We start from the raw sequence: 18,933 nt of genomic DNA, 5'->3' as shown, positions 1-18,933 counted from the left end.
TAATTAAATTTAATTTGTAACACCTCTGCATATTTATCAGCTTTGTTTTTGTTGATAATTCTTATCAACAACTTTTCTGTGATCATCATTTGAGAAGATATACAGCAGTATACTAAAGATCAGACATAATCTCTTGTGGGCAAGAAATGTAAAATAAAGTTTTTTAAAAACAACACAAACACTTTGTAATTTAGTAACTTTCAATGTGGTACCTGTTAATCAAATTATTTTTATTTAATGAAAATTTAATAAAATTTAATCATAAGTAAGACTACACTCTCGGAGTGGTTGGCGTTAGGAAGGGCATCCAGCTGTAGAAACACTGCCAGATCTGACTGGCCTGGTGCAGCCTTCGGGCTTGCCAGACCCCAGTTGAACCGTCCAACCCATGCTAGCATGGAAAGCGGACGTTAAACGATGATGATGATGATGAAGTAAGTGAAATTATGCTAAATACAACTAAATTGAAAATCTTTTTTCCCTGGCCATATCAGCAATTCTGAAAATTTTGGGGTGCAAATTTTGCACAAGAAGCTTTTTTTAACAAATTTTATCCTGAAAAATCACCTGCTTATATTAAACAGGTGCGCAAATTACATGGATTTTTATGGTATTTGAACTGTTAGGGTTATTTTTGCACTTTACCCAGAACAACCTTTAAACAAGTAAATAGTATTTTCCATAACAATAGGTCCACTTATTTCGGTTAGTGACTTATTCACCAATATACCATGAATGACGATGCCTTTCATGTCACTTCAGCCAATTGACAGGCACTGCATAAAGAACTTTTCAGACTTACTTTAAATTGTTATTATCTCATATCCAATTTGCATGTTATTACGTAACATGCTTCACAATTTTGGTATACATACCTTATTGGTATTTTCTTCTAATTTCTATATACTCTGGGAATGCATTAAAGCCCTTTTCAGGGCTACATTTTTTGAATTGTTACTATCAAGTAATTAAGTTGCATATTATGACATACCTGACTTCATGATTTTGGTATTCATAATGTATTGGGATTTTCTAAATATAAGGTCCTATGTAAGATGGTTCTTTGTAAATGCACAAAAATCGTTTTAAAGACTACATACTTTGTATTGTTGCTATTGGATTAGTAAAACAATTATGAGAATGGGACCAGGGGATAAGCCCCGCCTTTCTGGGAATTACTGAAATATTAGCTAGTGTCTAATATCTGTGATAGACTGTTCTATTCAAACTGAGAGTTTTCAGTCACTTATAAGCTGATGTATCTGTATATTGTAACATGTAAGAAAGTGATGAAAAATAGAATGTATTGTTTTTACACCTTCAAACTGAAAGCACTACTGAATTTGTTATTATTTTACTAAAATTTGATCTTAATACATTATATATCTACAAAACAATTTTAGAAATTTTCATTTTTAAATTTAGGAATTTACTGCCATTAGTACACTTAAAAAGTCAACTCAAGGTAAAATCCTTTGTTTCTATGGGCCACCTGGTGTTGGTAAAACCAGCATTGCAAAATCAATTGCCAAAGCATTGAATCGTGAGGTAAGTTTATATTTTCTATTGTTATAATACCAATCAATTTTTTTTTTTTTACCATTTATAGGGTTTTGTTTCTAATTAAAGTTTTGGCAATAGTTCACTATGCACAAGATTTCCAAGCATGAATTATTTAACTAGATCTTTAGGAAATGTTAATATCCTTCCATCTTCAATTAGGATTGCTCCCTAATTTCTGTGAGAGGCAGGGGGAATATTTTATTCCCTGCCTCTCACTTCCACGTAGAATAGGAGCTTTGAATTCTCGGCCCCAATTTTTCCAACCTTAGCCAATACGCACAAATTCACCAATCATGCATACACAAAAAATACACCCATGGCTCACACACACACCTGTACATATACGCACAAATATGCATGATCACACAGCACATACAATTAAACCACATATATACACAGCACAGAAACTAAAACTGCCTATATATAGATATATATATATATATATATATATATATATCAACAAACCACATGTGACAACAAAAAATTAGACCTCAGTATCATTGGAAATAGAGGACTAAATTTCTTAAATGGCACATGTGTAGAACACTTATATTCAGGAGTTTCTATGTCGACAATTCAAAAAAATGTTGCGCTTCATTAACTTAAGTTCTTTTACTAACTGTGTTTTCCCATGTATTAAGCATGCTCTAAGTATGCATTAAACTCACATTAGAATAAAGTACCACATTATTTGAATTGTTGGCACAGAAACTCAGACTTGAATGTAAGTCTTCCATACCTGTGTCATTTAATATATGTGTGTGTGTATTAACGATGTGAATGCTGCATCCTTTGAAATGATCGTAGAGATGGGCTTCAATGGACTGTTCTGGTTTCCTTACACTTTATTTTTTATATCTATATTCTTACATTTATATTATTTTAGTTCCATTGCCTTAAATATTTAGTCCCCTTTATTATGTATGTGTTCCATGTATTTTTCTTTGTTTGAATTCACTCGTATTACCCTTTTAGATTTTATCACCTTTTATTCGTGTATATGTGTATATTTTATACTATTGGGTTTTACCATTTGGTGCCCTATTATTTTAATATATATTTATATTCGATTTTTTGATAATTTGGGAATGATATAAAGTTGCTTTGACTGATATCTTTCAATTTATTTCTCCTTTCACCTCGGTATCACCTGAGCACTTCCAGCTGCTGTCCTATTTATATTTTTGCTCTTCAGTTTAACAAAATTGCCTTTCAGTTTAATGAACTTATAAAATTATCCTCTTATATATGTATTTATGTACATGTATGTAATTATATATATGTGTGTGTATATATATGTGTATATATATATATACACACACGAATGTGTATATGTTATATGTACATATATATAGGGGGGGGGGGTATGGCACTTCTTTATACATATGCAAACAGCTGTATAAAGAAGTGTTGATCACTAAATGTGGATGAAATTTGTGGAAGAGGGAGACTCAGGAAGAAATGGTATGAAATAGTGAAGGCTGATCTCAGGTTGTTGAGTTTCACAAAGGAGATAGCAAAGGACCAAGATAATTGGTAATTTGTTGTGCACAATAAGACTCATGCATCATGGCGAAAGTGAGGTTCTAAAAGCATCCTGTTTATATCTATACACCCACTAGACCCTGCCCCTTCACTTAAACTGTCCTTATCAAACCCTCAGCTACAGTATTCATATGAGAGCAGAATCTGCATGTCATCCCACCTTTGTGCTACTCTCTCTCCTTGGAACCACTTCCTTTCTAAAATCTTCCCCTTGTTCTCAATATCATCCCTTTGCAATTAATTTCCCATAGATTACCCTTTTCTGTGCCTCCTATTATCTCTTCCTCTCTTCAGAGCTACATCTTAGTACTATCATACCTTAACCTTGATATCCTCCCATATCTGCTATCATTCTCAACATCTTCTCATATCTGCTACCACCATACCCTCCTACCACTGTAGCCACCTTTGTGTACCTCTGAACTCCATCTGTGTCACTGTACATCTATTTCCTTTTTTTCTGATCTATCTACAGGTTTATGATACTGCTGCCACTTATCACCTGCTCATTCCTTTCCCTCTACATCATCCTTGTTTGTCGTTCACTACATTCACTTCCATCCTTATTTCTGACCATATTCCCCCTATTCTCTCTTTCACCCACCTTGTACATTGACACTTCATCACTACTGTCTTTGTCTTTTTAACAGTTAGCCATGTATCTCCTCTATAGTAAGACACTTGTATCTGTCCCCTATCAAACTTTAACCTCTCGACACCTAGCATTAAGGTACCTCCCTCTCTGCTACAACTTCACTAGTACTGGTGACAAAAAAAAGCACACAGTACACTCTCTATAGCAGCTGACATTAAGAAGGACATCCAGCAATAGAAATATGCCAAAGCAGACATTCAAGGGGAGATAGGAGTGATTGAAAAGTATGCATTAGAGAGAACGAGAGAGATCTATTATGAAGAGTGAGGATTAAAACAAATATTCGTTACTTGTTGGATGCAATGAAAGCAAAAACAAAATGGACACATGAACACAAACGAAAAAACTGTTCAAAACTGATGGATGAAATATGAATTAAAATGTTTGAAAGGATATGAAGAAAAAAAGGAAAACAATTCAAAATTTCAAAAGTCATTAATAAAAGCCTGTCTCATGATTGATTGAAATTTAGAATAACTTATATCACGATCAATTGAAAACCATGTAGAAATTTAAACATTTATAATAAAGGAATATAAGTATCAAATACTATGGTCAGAAGGAATCAGTAGACTGAAAATAGAATAAGAATGCATCCATGTCCAAAATAATTATGATAATAACGGTAACAATTTGTAAAAGAAAGATACGGCTATGTATGTCACCTGTGCAGTGGAAGAGGTCTCAAAATCAAAAATTTTCAAGAATGCAATAATTCAAAAATTCAGATTTTCACTTTAAAGCCAATTTGTCCTTAAAACAGGATAAACAACTTACTTAAACGTGACTGACATTTCAAGAAATTGTAGTAGGATCCATGTCTATAGATAAACTTTAGAAAAAGCAAAACCAGATTCTTTCAACTGCCATATGTTTTCTCATTTTCATTAGCTTCAGAGCTACTTAAGTTACTTAACCAAGAAACTGAAGTTCTTACAATGAGAATACCTAATTATCATGGTGCTTCTATTGGCCCCTCAGAAAATGCCTAGATATTAAAGTTAAGAAATCCTTAGCTACATTTATATTTGGCATTTATACTGAATTTGGATTGAACCATTAGCTCTTTATGTTCCTGTTCTTCTATACCTCCTAGGATTATTTTCAGTGTTCACTTAATGGATCTGCCTTGAGAACCCGTTGCTCTTAAGAGCATCATTGGAGTAAGATGAAGCTGTGTTGAAGGCTTCTTCATCCATTAACAAAGAAGAGATTAATTTATATTATGAACTATACTCTTAAGGATAAAAGACAAGTGATTGGAAGTCTTAAGATAGAATAGCCTTTCATTAGCTTTGCAATAAGGCCTAAAACTGCTAATTTCTAGGTCTAAGGTAACATCTTAGGCATTGGCACTGTTACAATTCATTTTAGCATTAAATCTTACATCTGTATGCTGTATATAGTAAGGTCCTTTCTGAAACTGCCTAGCTTTTTCCCATTCATATCACTCATTATACTTGTATCTACCCATTTGGTTTAAAATCTTATCCTTTAAACTAGATCTTTTTCTCTCTGTTTATCTAATTTCTCTATCTAATACTTTCTAATTCCCCTTTCCTCCATTTATATATGTATCCATTATATATAAATACATACATACATACATTATATATATATATATATATATATATATACAGTTGCGGCCAAAATGTTCAGAACGGCATTGTTTTCGTCAGAAAAGTAAGTATAAGTTTTTATTAAAGTGGTTTTATATTCTATAATTTTCACAGACAATAAATACAATATTAATTGTTATTGTCTAAGATTTTGGTGTAATTTGAGAGGATAATACAAAAGTTATGGATGATTTAGTGATTTACTGCAAAACCCATGGCGGCCAAAATGATCAGAACGGTTGAAAAAATAACAAAATAATCAAAAATGACAGAATACTGGAATTATTTAATATTTAGTGTGAAGCCCTTTAGCTTCAATCACACTCTGACATCTTCGACTGCATGAGGAAATTAAATTTTCAATTTCTTGCTGGGTGATCTTATTCCATTCTTCCTGAAGGGCATTCCATAATTGCTCAGTTGTTTTAGGATTTCTGGCTTTTGAACGTTCTCATAGAATATTCCATACATTTTCAATAGGATTGAGATCTGGGTTTTGAGCAGGCCAATCCATAACAATAACCTTTTCAGCCTTGAGGAAGTTCATGACCACCTTAGCCTTGTGACATGGGGCATTGTCCTGCATGAATATGGGTGGTCGCTTAGTTGAATTTCTCAGCACAGGCAAGACATGATCTTTTACAAGTTGTTTATAAACTCCTGCATTTACCTTTCCATGTAATCGTGCTAAAGGGCCCACACCATCTTCAGATATCATCCCCCAAACCATGACACTTCCTCCACCGAATTTAACACTAGTCTTAAGGCATTTAGGCGACAATTTTTCACCTACTTTTTGACGAATGTACCTTTTCCCATCTGAGCCAAATAACATAAACTTAGATTCATCACGGAAATGCAGTTTACCATTTCTCTTGAGACCACAACACATGTTCGGTTGCAAAGGTAAGATGACACTTTTTATTCTTGGAGCTGATCAGTGGCTTCACTGCTGGTGCTCTTGCTTGTAGGTCATGTTCAACTAAACGACAATACACAGTTTTTCAAGATAAAGTTTTCTTCAATACAATGCTCATTTTCCGAGAAACAGCAGCAGCAGTTTTAAATCTGTCCTTTTTAACCAACTTTACCATAGCACGATCTTCTCTCTTGGTCATTTTTCTTGGCCTACCTGTAAACTTTCTTGCTTCACACAAACCACAACCATCGTAGACCTTAAGAAATACCGTGTACAACACTTTTTGACTTGTTAAAAATCTTTGCAATAGATCCAATACTTAAATTATCCTTCTTTCGAAGCTTAATAATCTGCTGACGAATTGGTAACGGAGTAAGTGGCATTATATTAATAAAGTACACTGCAAATATTCTTACTAATGTTTAGTAAACGAACTGTCACGTAAACAAATTCAAAACATTAGAGTTCGCCGGTTAAAACATGGAGTAAAAGCAACCGTTCTGATCATTTTGGCCGCCATGGGTTTTGCAGTAAATCACTAAATCATCCATAACTTTTGTATTATCCTCTCGAATTACACCAAAATCTCAGGCAATAACAAATAATATCGTATTTATTGTTTGTGAAAATTATAGAATATAAAACAACTTTGATAAAAAATTATATCTACTTTTCTGACGAAAACAATGCCGTTCTGAACATTTTGGCCGCCACTGTATATATATATCCAAACTGAGATGAGGTGTCAATATAGCTAAGGCTTAGCTTATCACCTCTACCTCTCTTTCTATCATTACCCTTTCTTTTTCATTCACACAGACTCTCTTTCATTCCCTTTTTTGCCATACCAGACTTATTTCTTTTATTTGTGGTACCCATTTGCTTTTGTTTTAACTTTTCTTTTTATTAATTGTTCTGTTTAGGTTTCTCAAATTCTATAACAACTTTTGGTTGAACATTTCGTGGCAGCCTATATGACTATTACCCTCTACCAATACATTATGGTTCTTTTCATTGCTATCTTCAGTTTGGTTTTCCTGTCTATTCTCACCTATGGTCATGAATGTTGGGTAATGGAAGAAAGAGTATGATCATGAATACAAATGTCCGAAATGGGGTTCTTCTGAAGGATGTCTAGAGTAACATTACTCAGCAGGGTGTGTAGCTTAGATATCAGAAAGTCTCTTCTCCACATTGAGAGGTCACAACTCCAGTACTATGGACATGAGATTAGAATGAGGTAGGAAGGAATCACAAGAAAGGTTCTTCAAACTAGGCCAACCAGCAGCAGACCAAGAATTAAATGGTTGGATAATATCTGTAGTATTAGTTGGTCATACTTGGGAATCCAACCAGAAAGTCTAACGGTGGTTGTTTCTGATAGGACCTTGTGGGGAGGTGCCTGAACACTCTACTCCCACAACCCTCCATGCTAGCATGGAAAACGGACATTAAACGATGATGATGGTATATATGATTATATATATATATATATATATATATATATATATATATATATATATATATAGGTGCAGGAGTGGCTGTGTGGTAAGTAGCTTGCTTATCAACCACATGGCATCTTGGGCAAGTGTCTTCTACTATAGCCTCGGGCCGACCAAATCCTTGTGAGTGAATTTGGTTGACGGAAACGGAAAGAAGTTCGTCGTATGTATGTATATATATATGTGTGTGTATGTGTTTGTGTGTCTGTGTTTGTCCCTCCAACATCGCTTGACAATCAATGCTTGTGTGTTTATGCCCCTATAACTTAGCGGTTCAGCAAAAAAGACAGATAGAATAATTACTAGGCTTACAAAGTCCTGGGGTCCATTGGCTCGACTAAAGGCGGTGCTCCAGCATGACCGCAGTCAAATGACTGAAACAAGCAATATATATATATATATATATATATATATATATATATATATATACACACACACACACATATATATTCATGTAGCTTACGTAGACAAAGACTTCAATGAAATGTTTATACGAGGGACGTTCAATAAGTAATGTCCCTGACCCACTTGCAGTTGTTTGATCTAGCTGAAATTTTGCATGTGCAATTATTTATATCTCTATAGATTAACTGGCAAATTACAGCTCTGAACTAATTGTGGTTTCTGATTTACAGGTGTTTGAACTGAGTCAAGTGTGAAATGGAGCCTGTTGAGTGTCGAGCAGTGATCCGGTTTTTGTATTTGAAAGGACGCACACCACGGCAGACTTTTGATGAAATGAAAGTAACTTATGGTGATGATGCCCCATCATATGACCTTGTAAAATGCTGGCATCGTGAATTCAAACATGGTCAGAACTCTGTGGAAACAGCTCCCAGATCTGGTCGCCACCCTTCTGCCATTGATGAGGCATCTGTCCGTCAAGTTGGTGCTGCCATTTTGGAAGATCGACGCATAACTATTCGCTAAATAGCCCATGAGGTCAAGATTAGTACCGGGTCTGTGGAAACTATCATTCATGACCATTTGCATATGCAAAAGGTGTCTGCCAGATGGATTCCCAGGTTGCTCAAACCGTTCCAGAAGCAAGAACGCGTCGAGTGCTCAAGGATGAATTTGGAGATGTGCCAAGAAGATGAGTCAAAACTTTTCAAAAGACTGATTACATAGGATGAAACCTGGGTCCATCACGATGATCCAGAGACCAAAGCCCAGTCAATGCAGTGGAAGCACCGTGACTCACCTCCTCCAAAGAAGGCAAGGGTGCAGCCCTCCACTGGCAAGGTCATGCTCACAGTCTTCTGGGACCAGGACGGAGTAGTGATGACAGATTTCCTGGCAAAGGGTACCACAATTACAGGAGCCTATTATGCTTCACTTTTGAGGAAATTAAGAGAAGCTATCAAAATCAAGAGGCGGGGCAAGATCAGCAAAGGCATCCTCCTCCTGCAGGACAACGCTCCGGTTCACAACTCGTGTGTCACCAGATCAGAAGCACAGGCGTGCGGCTATGAACTCCTCCCCCATCCTCCCTACTCTCTTGACCTTGTACCCTCTTATTTTCACCTCTTCCCAGCCATGAAGTTGTTTTTGAAAGGAAAGCGTTTCCCAGATGATGCAGCCTTCATTTCTGAAGTCACGTCGTGGTTGGAGGACCAAGCTGGGGTCTTCTACAAAAACGGTCTCCAGAGCTGCATCAAACGATGGGAGAAATGCGTAACTCTAGGTGGCTTCTATGTAGAAAAAGACTAATAACTGTGCCAAGTTTCGTTGCTCTACTGCTATGGGAAGTGGGTCAGGGGCATTACTTATTGAACACCCCTCGTATATATATATATATATATATATATATATATATATATATATCATTGCAATTATGTTAAACTGTCATATGTCCAAATTTGGCCAAATGCATTGTTTTCAATATTTACTTTTCCTTGCAATAACCAGTTCTTTTAGTCAAACTATTGTATCTCCAGCTGCTTCAGATGCCAAGATATCAAAAATTGTCGAAGTGTATCACAATGGTTTTGCTATGGAATGGTGAAACTATTTTTTTCATTTTCTGAAAAAATAATGTTTTGGACTTAGGGCACTATTTTACACATTTCAGCCCGAAGGCTGTAACCATGCTGGGGCACCGCATATATCTTCATCATCATCATCTATGCAGTGCCCCAGCATGGTTACAGCCTCAGGGCTGAATAGATACAAACACATACTCTTTTTTTTTACTCTTTTACTTGTTTCAGTCATTTGACTGTGGCCATACAGGAGCATCACCTTTAGTTGAGCAAATCAACCTCAGGACTTATTGTTTGTAAGCCTAGTACTTATTCTATCGGTCTCTTTTGCCGAACCACTAAGTTACAGGAGCGTAAACACATCAGCATTGGTTGTCAAGCAATGTTGGTGGGGACAAACACAGAAACACAAATATATACACACACATACATATATATATATGACGGGCTTCCTTCAGTTTCCCTCTACCAAATCCACTCACAAGGCTTTGGTTGGCCCAAGGCTATAGTAGAAGACACTTTCCCAAGGTGCCACGCAGTGGAAATGAACCCAGAACCATGTGGTTGTGTAAGCAAACCACTTACCACACAGCTACGTGCACATTAAATCTATTTGTGTTATAGTTATCCAACATCTCACACACTTTCAATTTTCTGTGCATTTATCTAAAAGTTGATGTCTAATATGTTAAAGAAAAATGTATGAAAATGTTATTTCTGCAACATAATTTTCTATACAATTATTTGTATTACATGAATTTAATGAATTTGTTTATTTTTATATTCTAATCATCCTTTTCCTTTTTCATCTTCTTTCCGCATGTTTTGTAGTATTTCCGATTTAGTGTTGGTGGAATGTCAGATGTTGCAGAAATCAAAGGTCATCGGTAAGTAGTAAATTCTTTGTTATAACCACTATTAGAGCGTTGTGCTTAATATCTTACAATATTTAGTTATGTCAAGGCAGTGAGCTGGCAGACACATTAGCACACCAGGTGAAATGCTTAGCAGTATTTTGTCTGTCTTTAAGTTCTGAGTTCAAATTCCGCCAAGGTCCACTTTGCCTTTCATCCTTTTGGGGGTCGATAAATTAAGTACCAGTTGAGTACTGGGGTCAATCTAATTGACTGGGCCCCTCTCCAAAAATTTCGTGCCTAGAGTAGAAAAGAATATTTAGTTATGTCTCTTATGTTTTAAGTTCAGTCTATACCTTCCGTCTATCTGGAGTTGATAAAATCACTTTTTATTTAAGTTCCAGAGTGGATTTAATGATTGTATTTTCCCTCAAAAATTTCTGGTCTTTGCATCTGAGTTGAAAAATATTAGACTGTTATATTGCTAGAGATTGGGCCATTTGATTTTCTTCTGCTGTATTCTTGATAATTTGTTTATTCTCTTTAGTTTAGGCCTATAGGATAAAAGAGAGTTTTGTTTTGTCTTATGCCAGAATTTCATAAAATCTTTAAAACCTGGACTGGAAAGGCTGAGTTGAGTGTTTCTCTGGCTCTGAGGTTATGAGAGTGTGTATGCATATATTTAGCATATATTTTCATTTACATGCTGTATACAGAAACATCTTTGTGAGACACTTGTACATGGTGTTCCTGTGAGTGTATTCTGCAAGATGGAATGAAGTATTGTCATTGTTATGACTTTGTTTGGATAGTTGATGCACTATATTATGCTGCTTAGAATGTTTAATGTCCGTTTTCCATGCTGGCATGGGTTGGATGGTTTGACTGGGGACTGGCTAGCCAGGAGGCATTACAAGGCTCCAATCTGATCTGGCAGTGTTTCTATATGCTGAATGCCCTTCCTAATAGCAACCACTCCAAGAGTGTAGTCGGTGCTTTTTATGTGCCACTGGATAGATATTTTTTCAAACACTGAGCTGCTGTTAGAATCACAGAAATACTGGATAAATTACCCTTACAAGGCAGAAAAATTTGTCAAAAACCAGCCATGGGACTCGAACCCTTACCTCTCAAAGACTTTTTCATACAATACACATTTTAATGCTTCTGATAAAAAAAAAAAAAAATTGTTTACATTTATACACACATGAATGTTCCATAAATCTAAACTATTTAACATCTAATTTGGCAAATAAATTTGTCAGCGGGCAGTTTAGCTTAATGGTAAAGCACTCAGCCAGAGTCTTTAACCCTTTTGTTACTATATTTCTGACCAAAATACACCCCTTATGTGTTTCAATTAATTTCTAACATAATCATAAATTTAGTCTGGTTTCATTAAACAACTATAACTTTTTTATTTATCAATATATTAATGTGATTTTTGGAAGATAATTTAATGAAATGTTCTCAACCAGTTCTATACTATAATTTTTGTCACAAAGTGACTCTAATTGCTGGTAGATACAGGTAAATTCAACAAAATATAAAATTATTAAAATTTTGTTCAAATATCGCTATAGAAAATGGGTTATTAGCTAATATTCAATTGGGTATACAACAAAATTTTATGATAGAATTTGTTATTCTGGTAACTTTCTGATACCCATAATAATATTTATGGCAAAATAGTCTTAATTTCATTTAAGGTTATGGGAAACCACTAACTATCCTTTCTTTCGCTTTGTTTACATTTAGCGTAACGGTTCGTTTCCGCCGTAATGATTTCAAATAGGCTCATTCGAAGAGTAAAAAGAAATAGTCTAAGGCTTTACTCTCCTGGGAAAGTCTGTGGCTTGGTCCAGTTTCTTCAGAAAAATCACCGAAAGAAACAGTTTTTAAATTTTCACTCCATTCAGGTGCCAATTCATTTTCTTTATCGCTGTCGGAGCTCTCGGATTCACTGTTTTCACTTTCGGAAAATGAAATATCAGATTCATTATCAAATACCACGTGCTTTTTTTTTTCAGTCATAGAGTTAAATTTATCAAGGTCTTCAGTAGAAAATCCTTCGAATTCTGACTCGCTGCTTGATATAATGAAATTCGTATCCATTTTTTGTCAGAATTACAAATTTTGAAAACACAATAGGAACAAATTTCGGAAAGAAATCTCCCAAAATTCACAGAATTAAAATTACACTTCGATCGTTGTACAAAACTGTAGATGAACTGTTTACGAAGTATAATCACTTGTTTTCATGAATGTACTAAAGAGATTTACTCTGATATTCTCATTTAAATATGAATAGGTAAATACGGGCAGGTTTGGGTGGTTTGGTCACATTAACCAAAATTTTTTTCGGGCGGCTTTGGGCGGTTTGGTAACGAAAGGGTTAAGGGATATTGGTTCAAGTCCTATGGCTGGTTGTTGACAAATTTTTCCACCTTGTAATTTACCCAATATAACGGAAACTCTGCATTGGGAAAGATATCATCTTATTTGCATCATACAATAAACATTTCTATGCTTCTAGTAAAAAAAACAAATATTTGTTTAATTTATACACACATGGTTGATATATACTGGGTGCTATGAGTAAATTGTCACCATTTTATATTTTTAATTTTGCACATGCGTATTGTTTGTTTTTGATTTTGTCAACTACACAGTATAGTAGGGTCAGTTAGGCACTGTCTGTGAGAAAAACAGCTCCATGATGTAATTCACTCTGCCAGAAATTTAGAAATGACATGTTGTACTGCTTGGCATTTGCACCAGAAGCTCCAATACGAACATTTCAGAGTCTTTGGGTGTCAATCTGTGGACAGTACAGAGGATTCAGAAAGAGTTGGATGAGTTTAATGGTGATTACGAAGGTACTGCAGCTCGGAAAACTCACTCTGATTGTTCTGATGAGAAAAGAACTCCTGAATTTGTTGGTGAGATCCAGGTTATGATTGACAACAATCCCTCCAAGTCAATCGGGTCCATTGCCAGGGACATGGGAGTGTGTGAGTTTCTTACTAGGCAGGTATTGCATGAAGACATTTGGTATTCTTCATACAACATGAGAAAGGACTAATTTTCATCCTAAGTTATCAAGGACAAGAGGAAAGACCGCACTAGGAAGCTTTTGAACAGACTTCAAGCATCCCCTCCAACCGAACATGGATCAGATGGTGAATACACAGGACAACTGTTGACTTGCCATATCCCCAAAGCATGTACCGAGAGTGATAAAAATCAAACATCCAGTCAATATCATGGTGTTTGGAATGATCACTAGTGATGGCGACGTTATGCCTCCATTCATCTTCCTACATGGTTTTACACTCAACATGGAGGCCTACATCAAGTGCCTGGAGGAGGTAGTGCTGGTCTGGTTTAAGATCCTATGTCTGACAACAAGACTCTGCATCATGCCACACAAGCAGGAGAACCCAGTAGTGGCTGTCAGACAATTTCTGCGACCACATTGCCCCTAACATCTGGCAATCTAACTCCCTAGACTGCAATGCCCTTGATTATGTGTGGGGTGCAGTTGAGCAAATGACCAGCAAAACTCCTTGTAACACCAAAGATGAATCGAAGACAAAAATTATGGCAACATTCACCAACTTAAACAAGGAGACCATCCAGAAGAGTTGCAGGAGATTCCAAAGTCATTGGAATAAATTTATTCTTTAGTATTTCAAGATATTTTAATGTAATTCTGGTAAATATATCTGTTAAAATGAGATGTCAATGTTATTTTCATTCTTGCGTAAGTTAGACAATTCACCTCACACACATGCACACGCAAATTCCTGGACTACTACATATGAAAAAGAAACACAAATACCATTTTTAGAAATGCACCAACTTTAAAATGAAATTGGATGTCAAATCACTTTTGCTCTCATTGTTATCTTCTGTTATTCTCTTAATGATGGCAAATCTTCATTCTCTTACATGAAATAAACTAGTTTGTTGTATGTAATTTGTTTATATAGTTCATGTTTTTGTACATTTACAGGCGAACATATATAGGTGCAATGCCTGGCAAAATTATTCAGTGCCTGAAAAAAACCAAAACAGAGAACCCATTGGTTTTGATAGATGAGGTAAGAAGTTAAAAAGTTTAAGTTGAGAGGGGTGGGGGTTATTTTTCAACTGTAAATTTTTTTCCATGAATTTTTTCCCTATTGGCTTCTAAAAGAAAAATGTAAAATAGAAAGAATTTCCCAAACTTTTGCAAAATTCCAGTTTTTGTCATATTAAATCGATGAAATACAGGTTATTCTTTGGAGAAGGCACCAAGCTATTACAAGTAATTTACCTCATGGAACTGATGCTTATTCTCAAGTAAAACTGAAGCAAGTAAGAATTTATGTTTTGCATTTAGAATAAAGGAAATTCAAGTGCCATACATGAACTCATGACCCTAGTGTCTGATTCTTTGAACTTGATAATATCTAAAATATTTATATGAATTTCTAGAGTTTACCTTCTGTTGGAATCACTGAAGATAGATGATAGGTAAATTCCTTATAATGTTTAAAACAATTCAGCCTATAAGAAAATGAACATTAAAAATGGTAATTATACATTATGCATTGGCAAACATTTTTATATTACCTTCTCTGTCATCATCATCATTAATTTTATTTTTCTGTAGTTGCCTTGATTGGACAAGTCTAGTAAATACACCTTCTCCATAGCTCTGCTATTGTTCACATGTGCACAATAGTGGAAGTAGAGTATATCATGTTTATGAATGGTGTATACTAACTGTTGATGTAGTTTGTGGCTGTTTTGGTTTTGCTGTATGTCATTATTTATTCATATAATCATGGGAGGCTGATAGATTAGTAGAGTAACAGAAAAACTGCCTTACCATTTTTAATTTCTTCTCCTTTCATTGTGAAGTTGACTTTGCCTTTCATCTTTTCATGGTTAATAAATTAAGTACCAGTCAAGTCCTTGACTTCATTTAAATTGACTATATCACTCCCCAAAACTTATCTTATGCATAAGCTCAAAATAATTTTATATAAAGAATCCATTGGCAATTCCACTTAAGTGTATACCAGATAATTACATAATTCTTTTTAATTGCTTAAGTTTTTGGAATGTCAAACCATTTAGCATCTAGTTTACTTAAAATGGGTCAGTTAACTGCATATACAAATGAAGTCATTTTTCAGTTATTGGCATAATATTTACCAATTCTGAGTAAAAAAAAATGGGGAAATGTAGTATAAATTGTATATTTGATTTAATATTAAATGTTTCTGGAAACTTCTGTTTTCATGAAAAGTTAAAATGTCAGTAATCAGCACTTCTTGTTTACATATAACTTATGTTCTTTTTGCAAACTTTCTGAACATTTCTTTTTATGGTTTTTCTTACTGCTAATTACGTTTTTGCATCTGCAACATATGAAATCCTTCTTTGTCAGCCTACCTGTCATACCATTGTACCTTTTGGGCACCCATAGCTTACACTGGGTACATACTGTATAATGCAATCTGTTCTTTCTGTATATCAATGATAAGCACTTTCAAAATGGTATCAGGCTTCTCAACTCTTCCTAAGATTTTTGTCTAATAGATTCAGTTAGATTTCTTGGTTCTAGAGAAGTCCTCTTCCACAGTTCAAACTTTTCTCTAATTCTTTGGCTGATTTCATACTGTTATGACAGGGGAAACTGTAAGCAGGAGTAGACTTAGACCTGAACTCTGATGGGCACATAACTGCATATAAAATTCCTTGGTAAGCTCTGTACAAAGTCTCACCTTGCTTATAACACCCTTGTACATAACTTAGATCACACCCGGTTTTCTTAGCAACCACCAGACCACCCATGTAGTACACTGGCAAAGACCTTCTCCACTATATAAATGTTAAGTATAAGGCTTGCACTTGTCTAGAGAGGGCATCTGAGTTTCCCCGTCTTGGTAGAAGCTTGTGTTAAAAATAATTTTTTGAAAAGCATATTCTGTTTCTAGAAAAATGCTTAAGATTGTCACATGAAGCTTCACACTTAATTATAAAAGATTAGAAACCAATCACTCTTGGCAAAAAGTTCTATTGCCAATGGGCGGCAGAATCAGAAGTTTTTTGTGGAAAGAGAATGCAACTACTGCAGCTTGACTATTATAATTTATTTGTCACATATTTGTATATTTTGTATATAAAAGTGTGCATGAGAGCAAACATACACTTCCAAATTTACCCATAAAATGATAGATAACATGTTTGTGTGTTGACTTTGTCTTTCATCTTTTCATAGTTAATAAATTAAGTACCAGTCAAGAGAAGTATGTATATAGGCTGGCGGGCAGGCAGACATATATACTGTACCTAGTTTAGTCTAATAAAGAAATATGTACCTAGTTTAGTTATCTACCACATGCACATACACAATGCATACATACACTCACATTTTGTAGTTATTTTGGTTCTTATTAAAATGTTAACTTTTTCTTTTTCACTTACAGGTCGACAAAATTGGTAAAGGATTCCAAGGTGACCCAGCCTCTGCACTTCTTGAACTGTTGGATCCAGAGCAGAATGCCAATTTTTTAGATCATTATTTGGATGTGACTGTAGATTTGTCCAAAGTAAGTAATGTTTTCAAGTTATTTTTAGTTGTAAAATAATCACAAATTTTCACTTCACTTTCTCAGTATAGGCATGTAAACAAAGTTAGTCTACTGTGAAGATTGTTTTGAATTAAAACACAAGACTGTCTTAAATAAGTGAACTCACCAGGTTTCATGCTCTCAAAATTGAGTATTAACCTAGATATAAGGACTAGATGAAAGAGCATATAGCTCTGATATCCTGGCCCTATGGAGATTGTAACGACTACAAATTGAAATATTCCGGTTTATTATTATATTAAAAACAATCTTCACAACCACACTACATATTTTCATATGCTAAATGCCTTATGTCGTATATGATGTATAAGAAGTAACATTTTCTTCTCAGCCTCTTAAATGTTGCCACACATAATATAACATCACATTTAAAGGCATATGCTGAATGTATGAGAGGTATTTTGATTTATGAGTAATGAACACATGCTACAGGGACGACTGATAAACGAAAATACAGAAATATGTCGAGGCAATAGAAGGTACCTTTAAGGCTAGACTGAATAATTACTGATTCTCTTTTAGGCTCCAAGAGAGATGCAGTGTTACAATATATAGAGCTTGCTATGTATAGTAATTAAATGAAGAAGCAGCCCTGTACAAAATCAGCTGAAAGTTACTGGAACCTGGGCTATATGTGAATGGAAGCACACAATGCAGGTTCTGCTTGGTGATGGGAAAAACCATTCTAAAATATTCTAACAATCCAGCTGTTTTCCTAAACTCATAAAGTAAAACTTTTGAATGCTGCCCTCATGAGCAGAAATGTGTTTTAGCAACATGGTCATGTCCATTTTGCAACTAGGGAACAACACACTTCACCTTTGGCTTAGACTAATCCATGAGAAATAACTTCTTCCCACAAAAATGTTATAATTTTTCAGTTTTCATTCCATTTCTTTTTACCAACACCAAGCCACCCAGTGTCTATGTATACCTCCAATGTATGAGAGGCAATGCAATTCCAGCTAATATGTCTAAAGAGCGGTCAATATTGTGCAATAGTTAGCGTGAAACTAATGGCAACCTTCTAACCAGTTACATACTGAAACTAGTAATAAAATGCTTGATGACATAAAAATATAGCCATTCTATTGAGTGTGCTTTTCTTCTAACTTATGAACTACTAACTGATAAATTTATCTACACACACACATCCTCTTCATCATCATCATCATTTAAAACACACTTTGCTATTCTTGCATTAGTCAAAATTAGTTGAGACAAATTTTCTACAGCTAGATGCCCTTCCTGTTGCCAACCCTTAGCTTTTTCCCAGCAAGGTAATATTTTCCTACAACCAAGACTGAAAATGAACAACATTGCTTGTACAATGGTGATACTTGTTTACACTCGTCACATGATGTCAAAACAAGGACATGCACATATGTGCATGCATACACGTACCCACATACACACACACACATGCATGCACATACAATCTTCTTTCAGTTTCTGTCTACCAAACTCCACTCACAAGGCTTTGGTCAGCCTGGAGCTAATAGTAGAAGATACTTGCCAAAGGAGCTGCACACTGGTACTGAATACAAGACCTAAGAAAGCAAACTTTTTAGTCCCACACATGCATACACGCAGAAATTATCATTTCAACAGTTTTTTTTCTTTTCTTTGTCAAAACATTTA

At 35.1% G+C, this 18,933-nt stretch overlaps 1 protein-coding gene across 1 annotated transcript in view; it reads left to right on the top strand.

The window, feature by feature from the left end:
- The window catches only part of LOC115231161 (lon protease homolog, mitochondrial), a 131,066-nt gene that overhangs the window by 100,811 nt on the left and 11,322 nt on the right, over positions 1–18,933 (top strand). Inside the window, exons 13-16 of the mRNA XM_036500756.1 lie at positions 1,426–1,548; positions 10,620–10,675; positions 14,661–14,748; positions 17,128–17,280. Of these exons, the coding sequence (XP_036356649.1) occupies positions 1,426–1,548; positions 10,620–10,675; positions 14,661–14,748; positions 17,128–17,280 (420 nt within the window). The remainder of the gene's footprint in view (positions 1–1,425; positions 1,549–10,619; positions 10,676–14,660; positions 14,749–17,127; positions 17,281–18,933) is intronic.

This window comes from Octopus sinensis, linkage group LG2 (genome assembly GCF_006345805.1).
Source record: "Octopus sinensis linkage group LG2, ASM634580v1, whole genome shotgun sequence".
NCBI lineage: Eukaryota > Metazoa > Mollusca > Cephalopoda > Octopoda > Octopodidae > Octopus > Octopus sinensis.
Note: the sequence above shows the minus strand (reverse complement) of the source record. Positions and strands in the feature narration are given on the sequence as shown.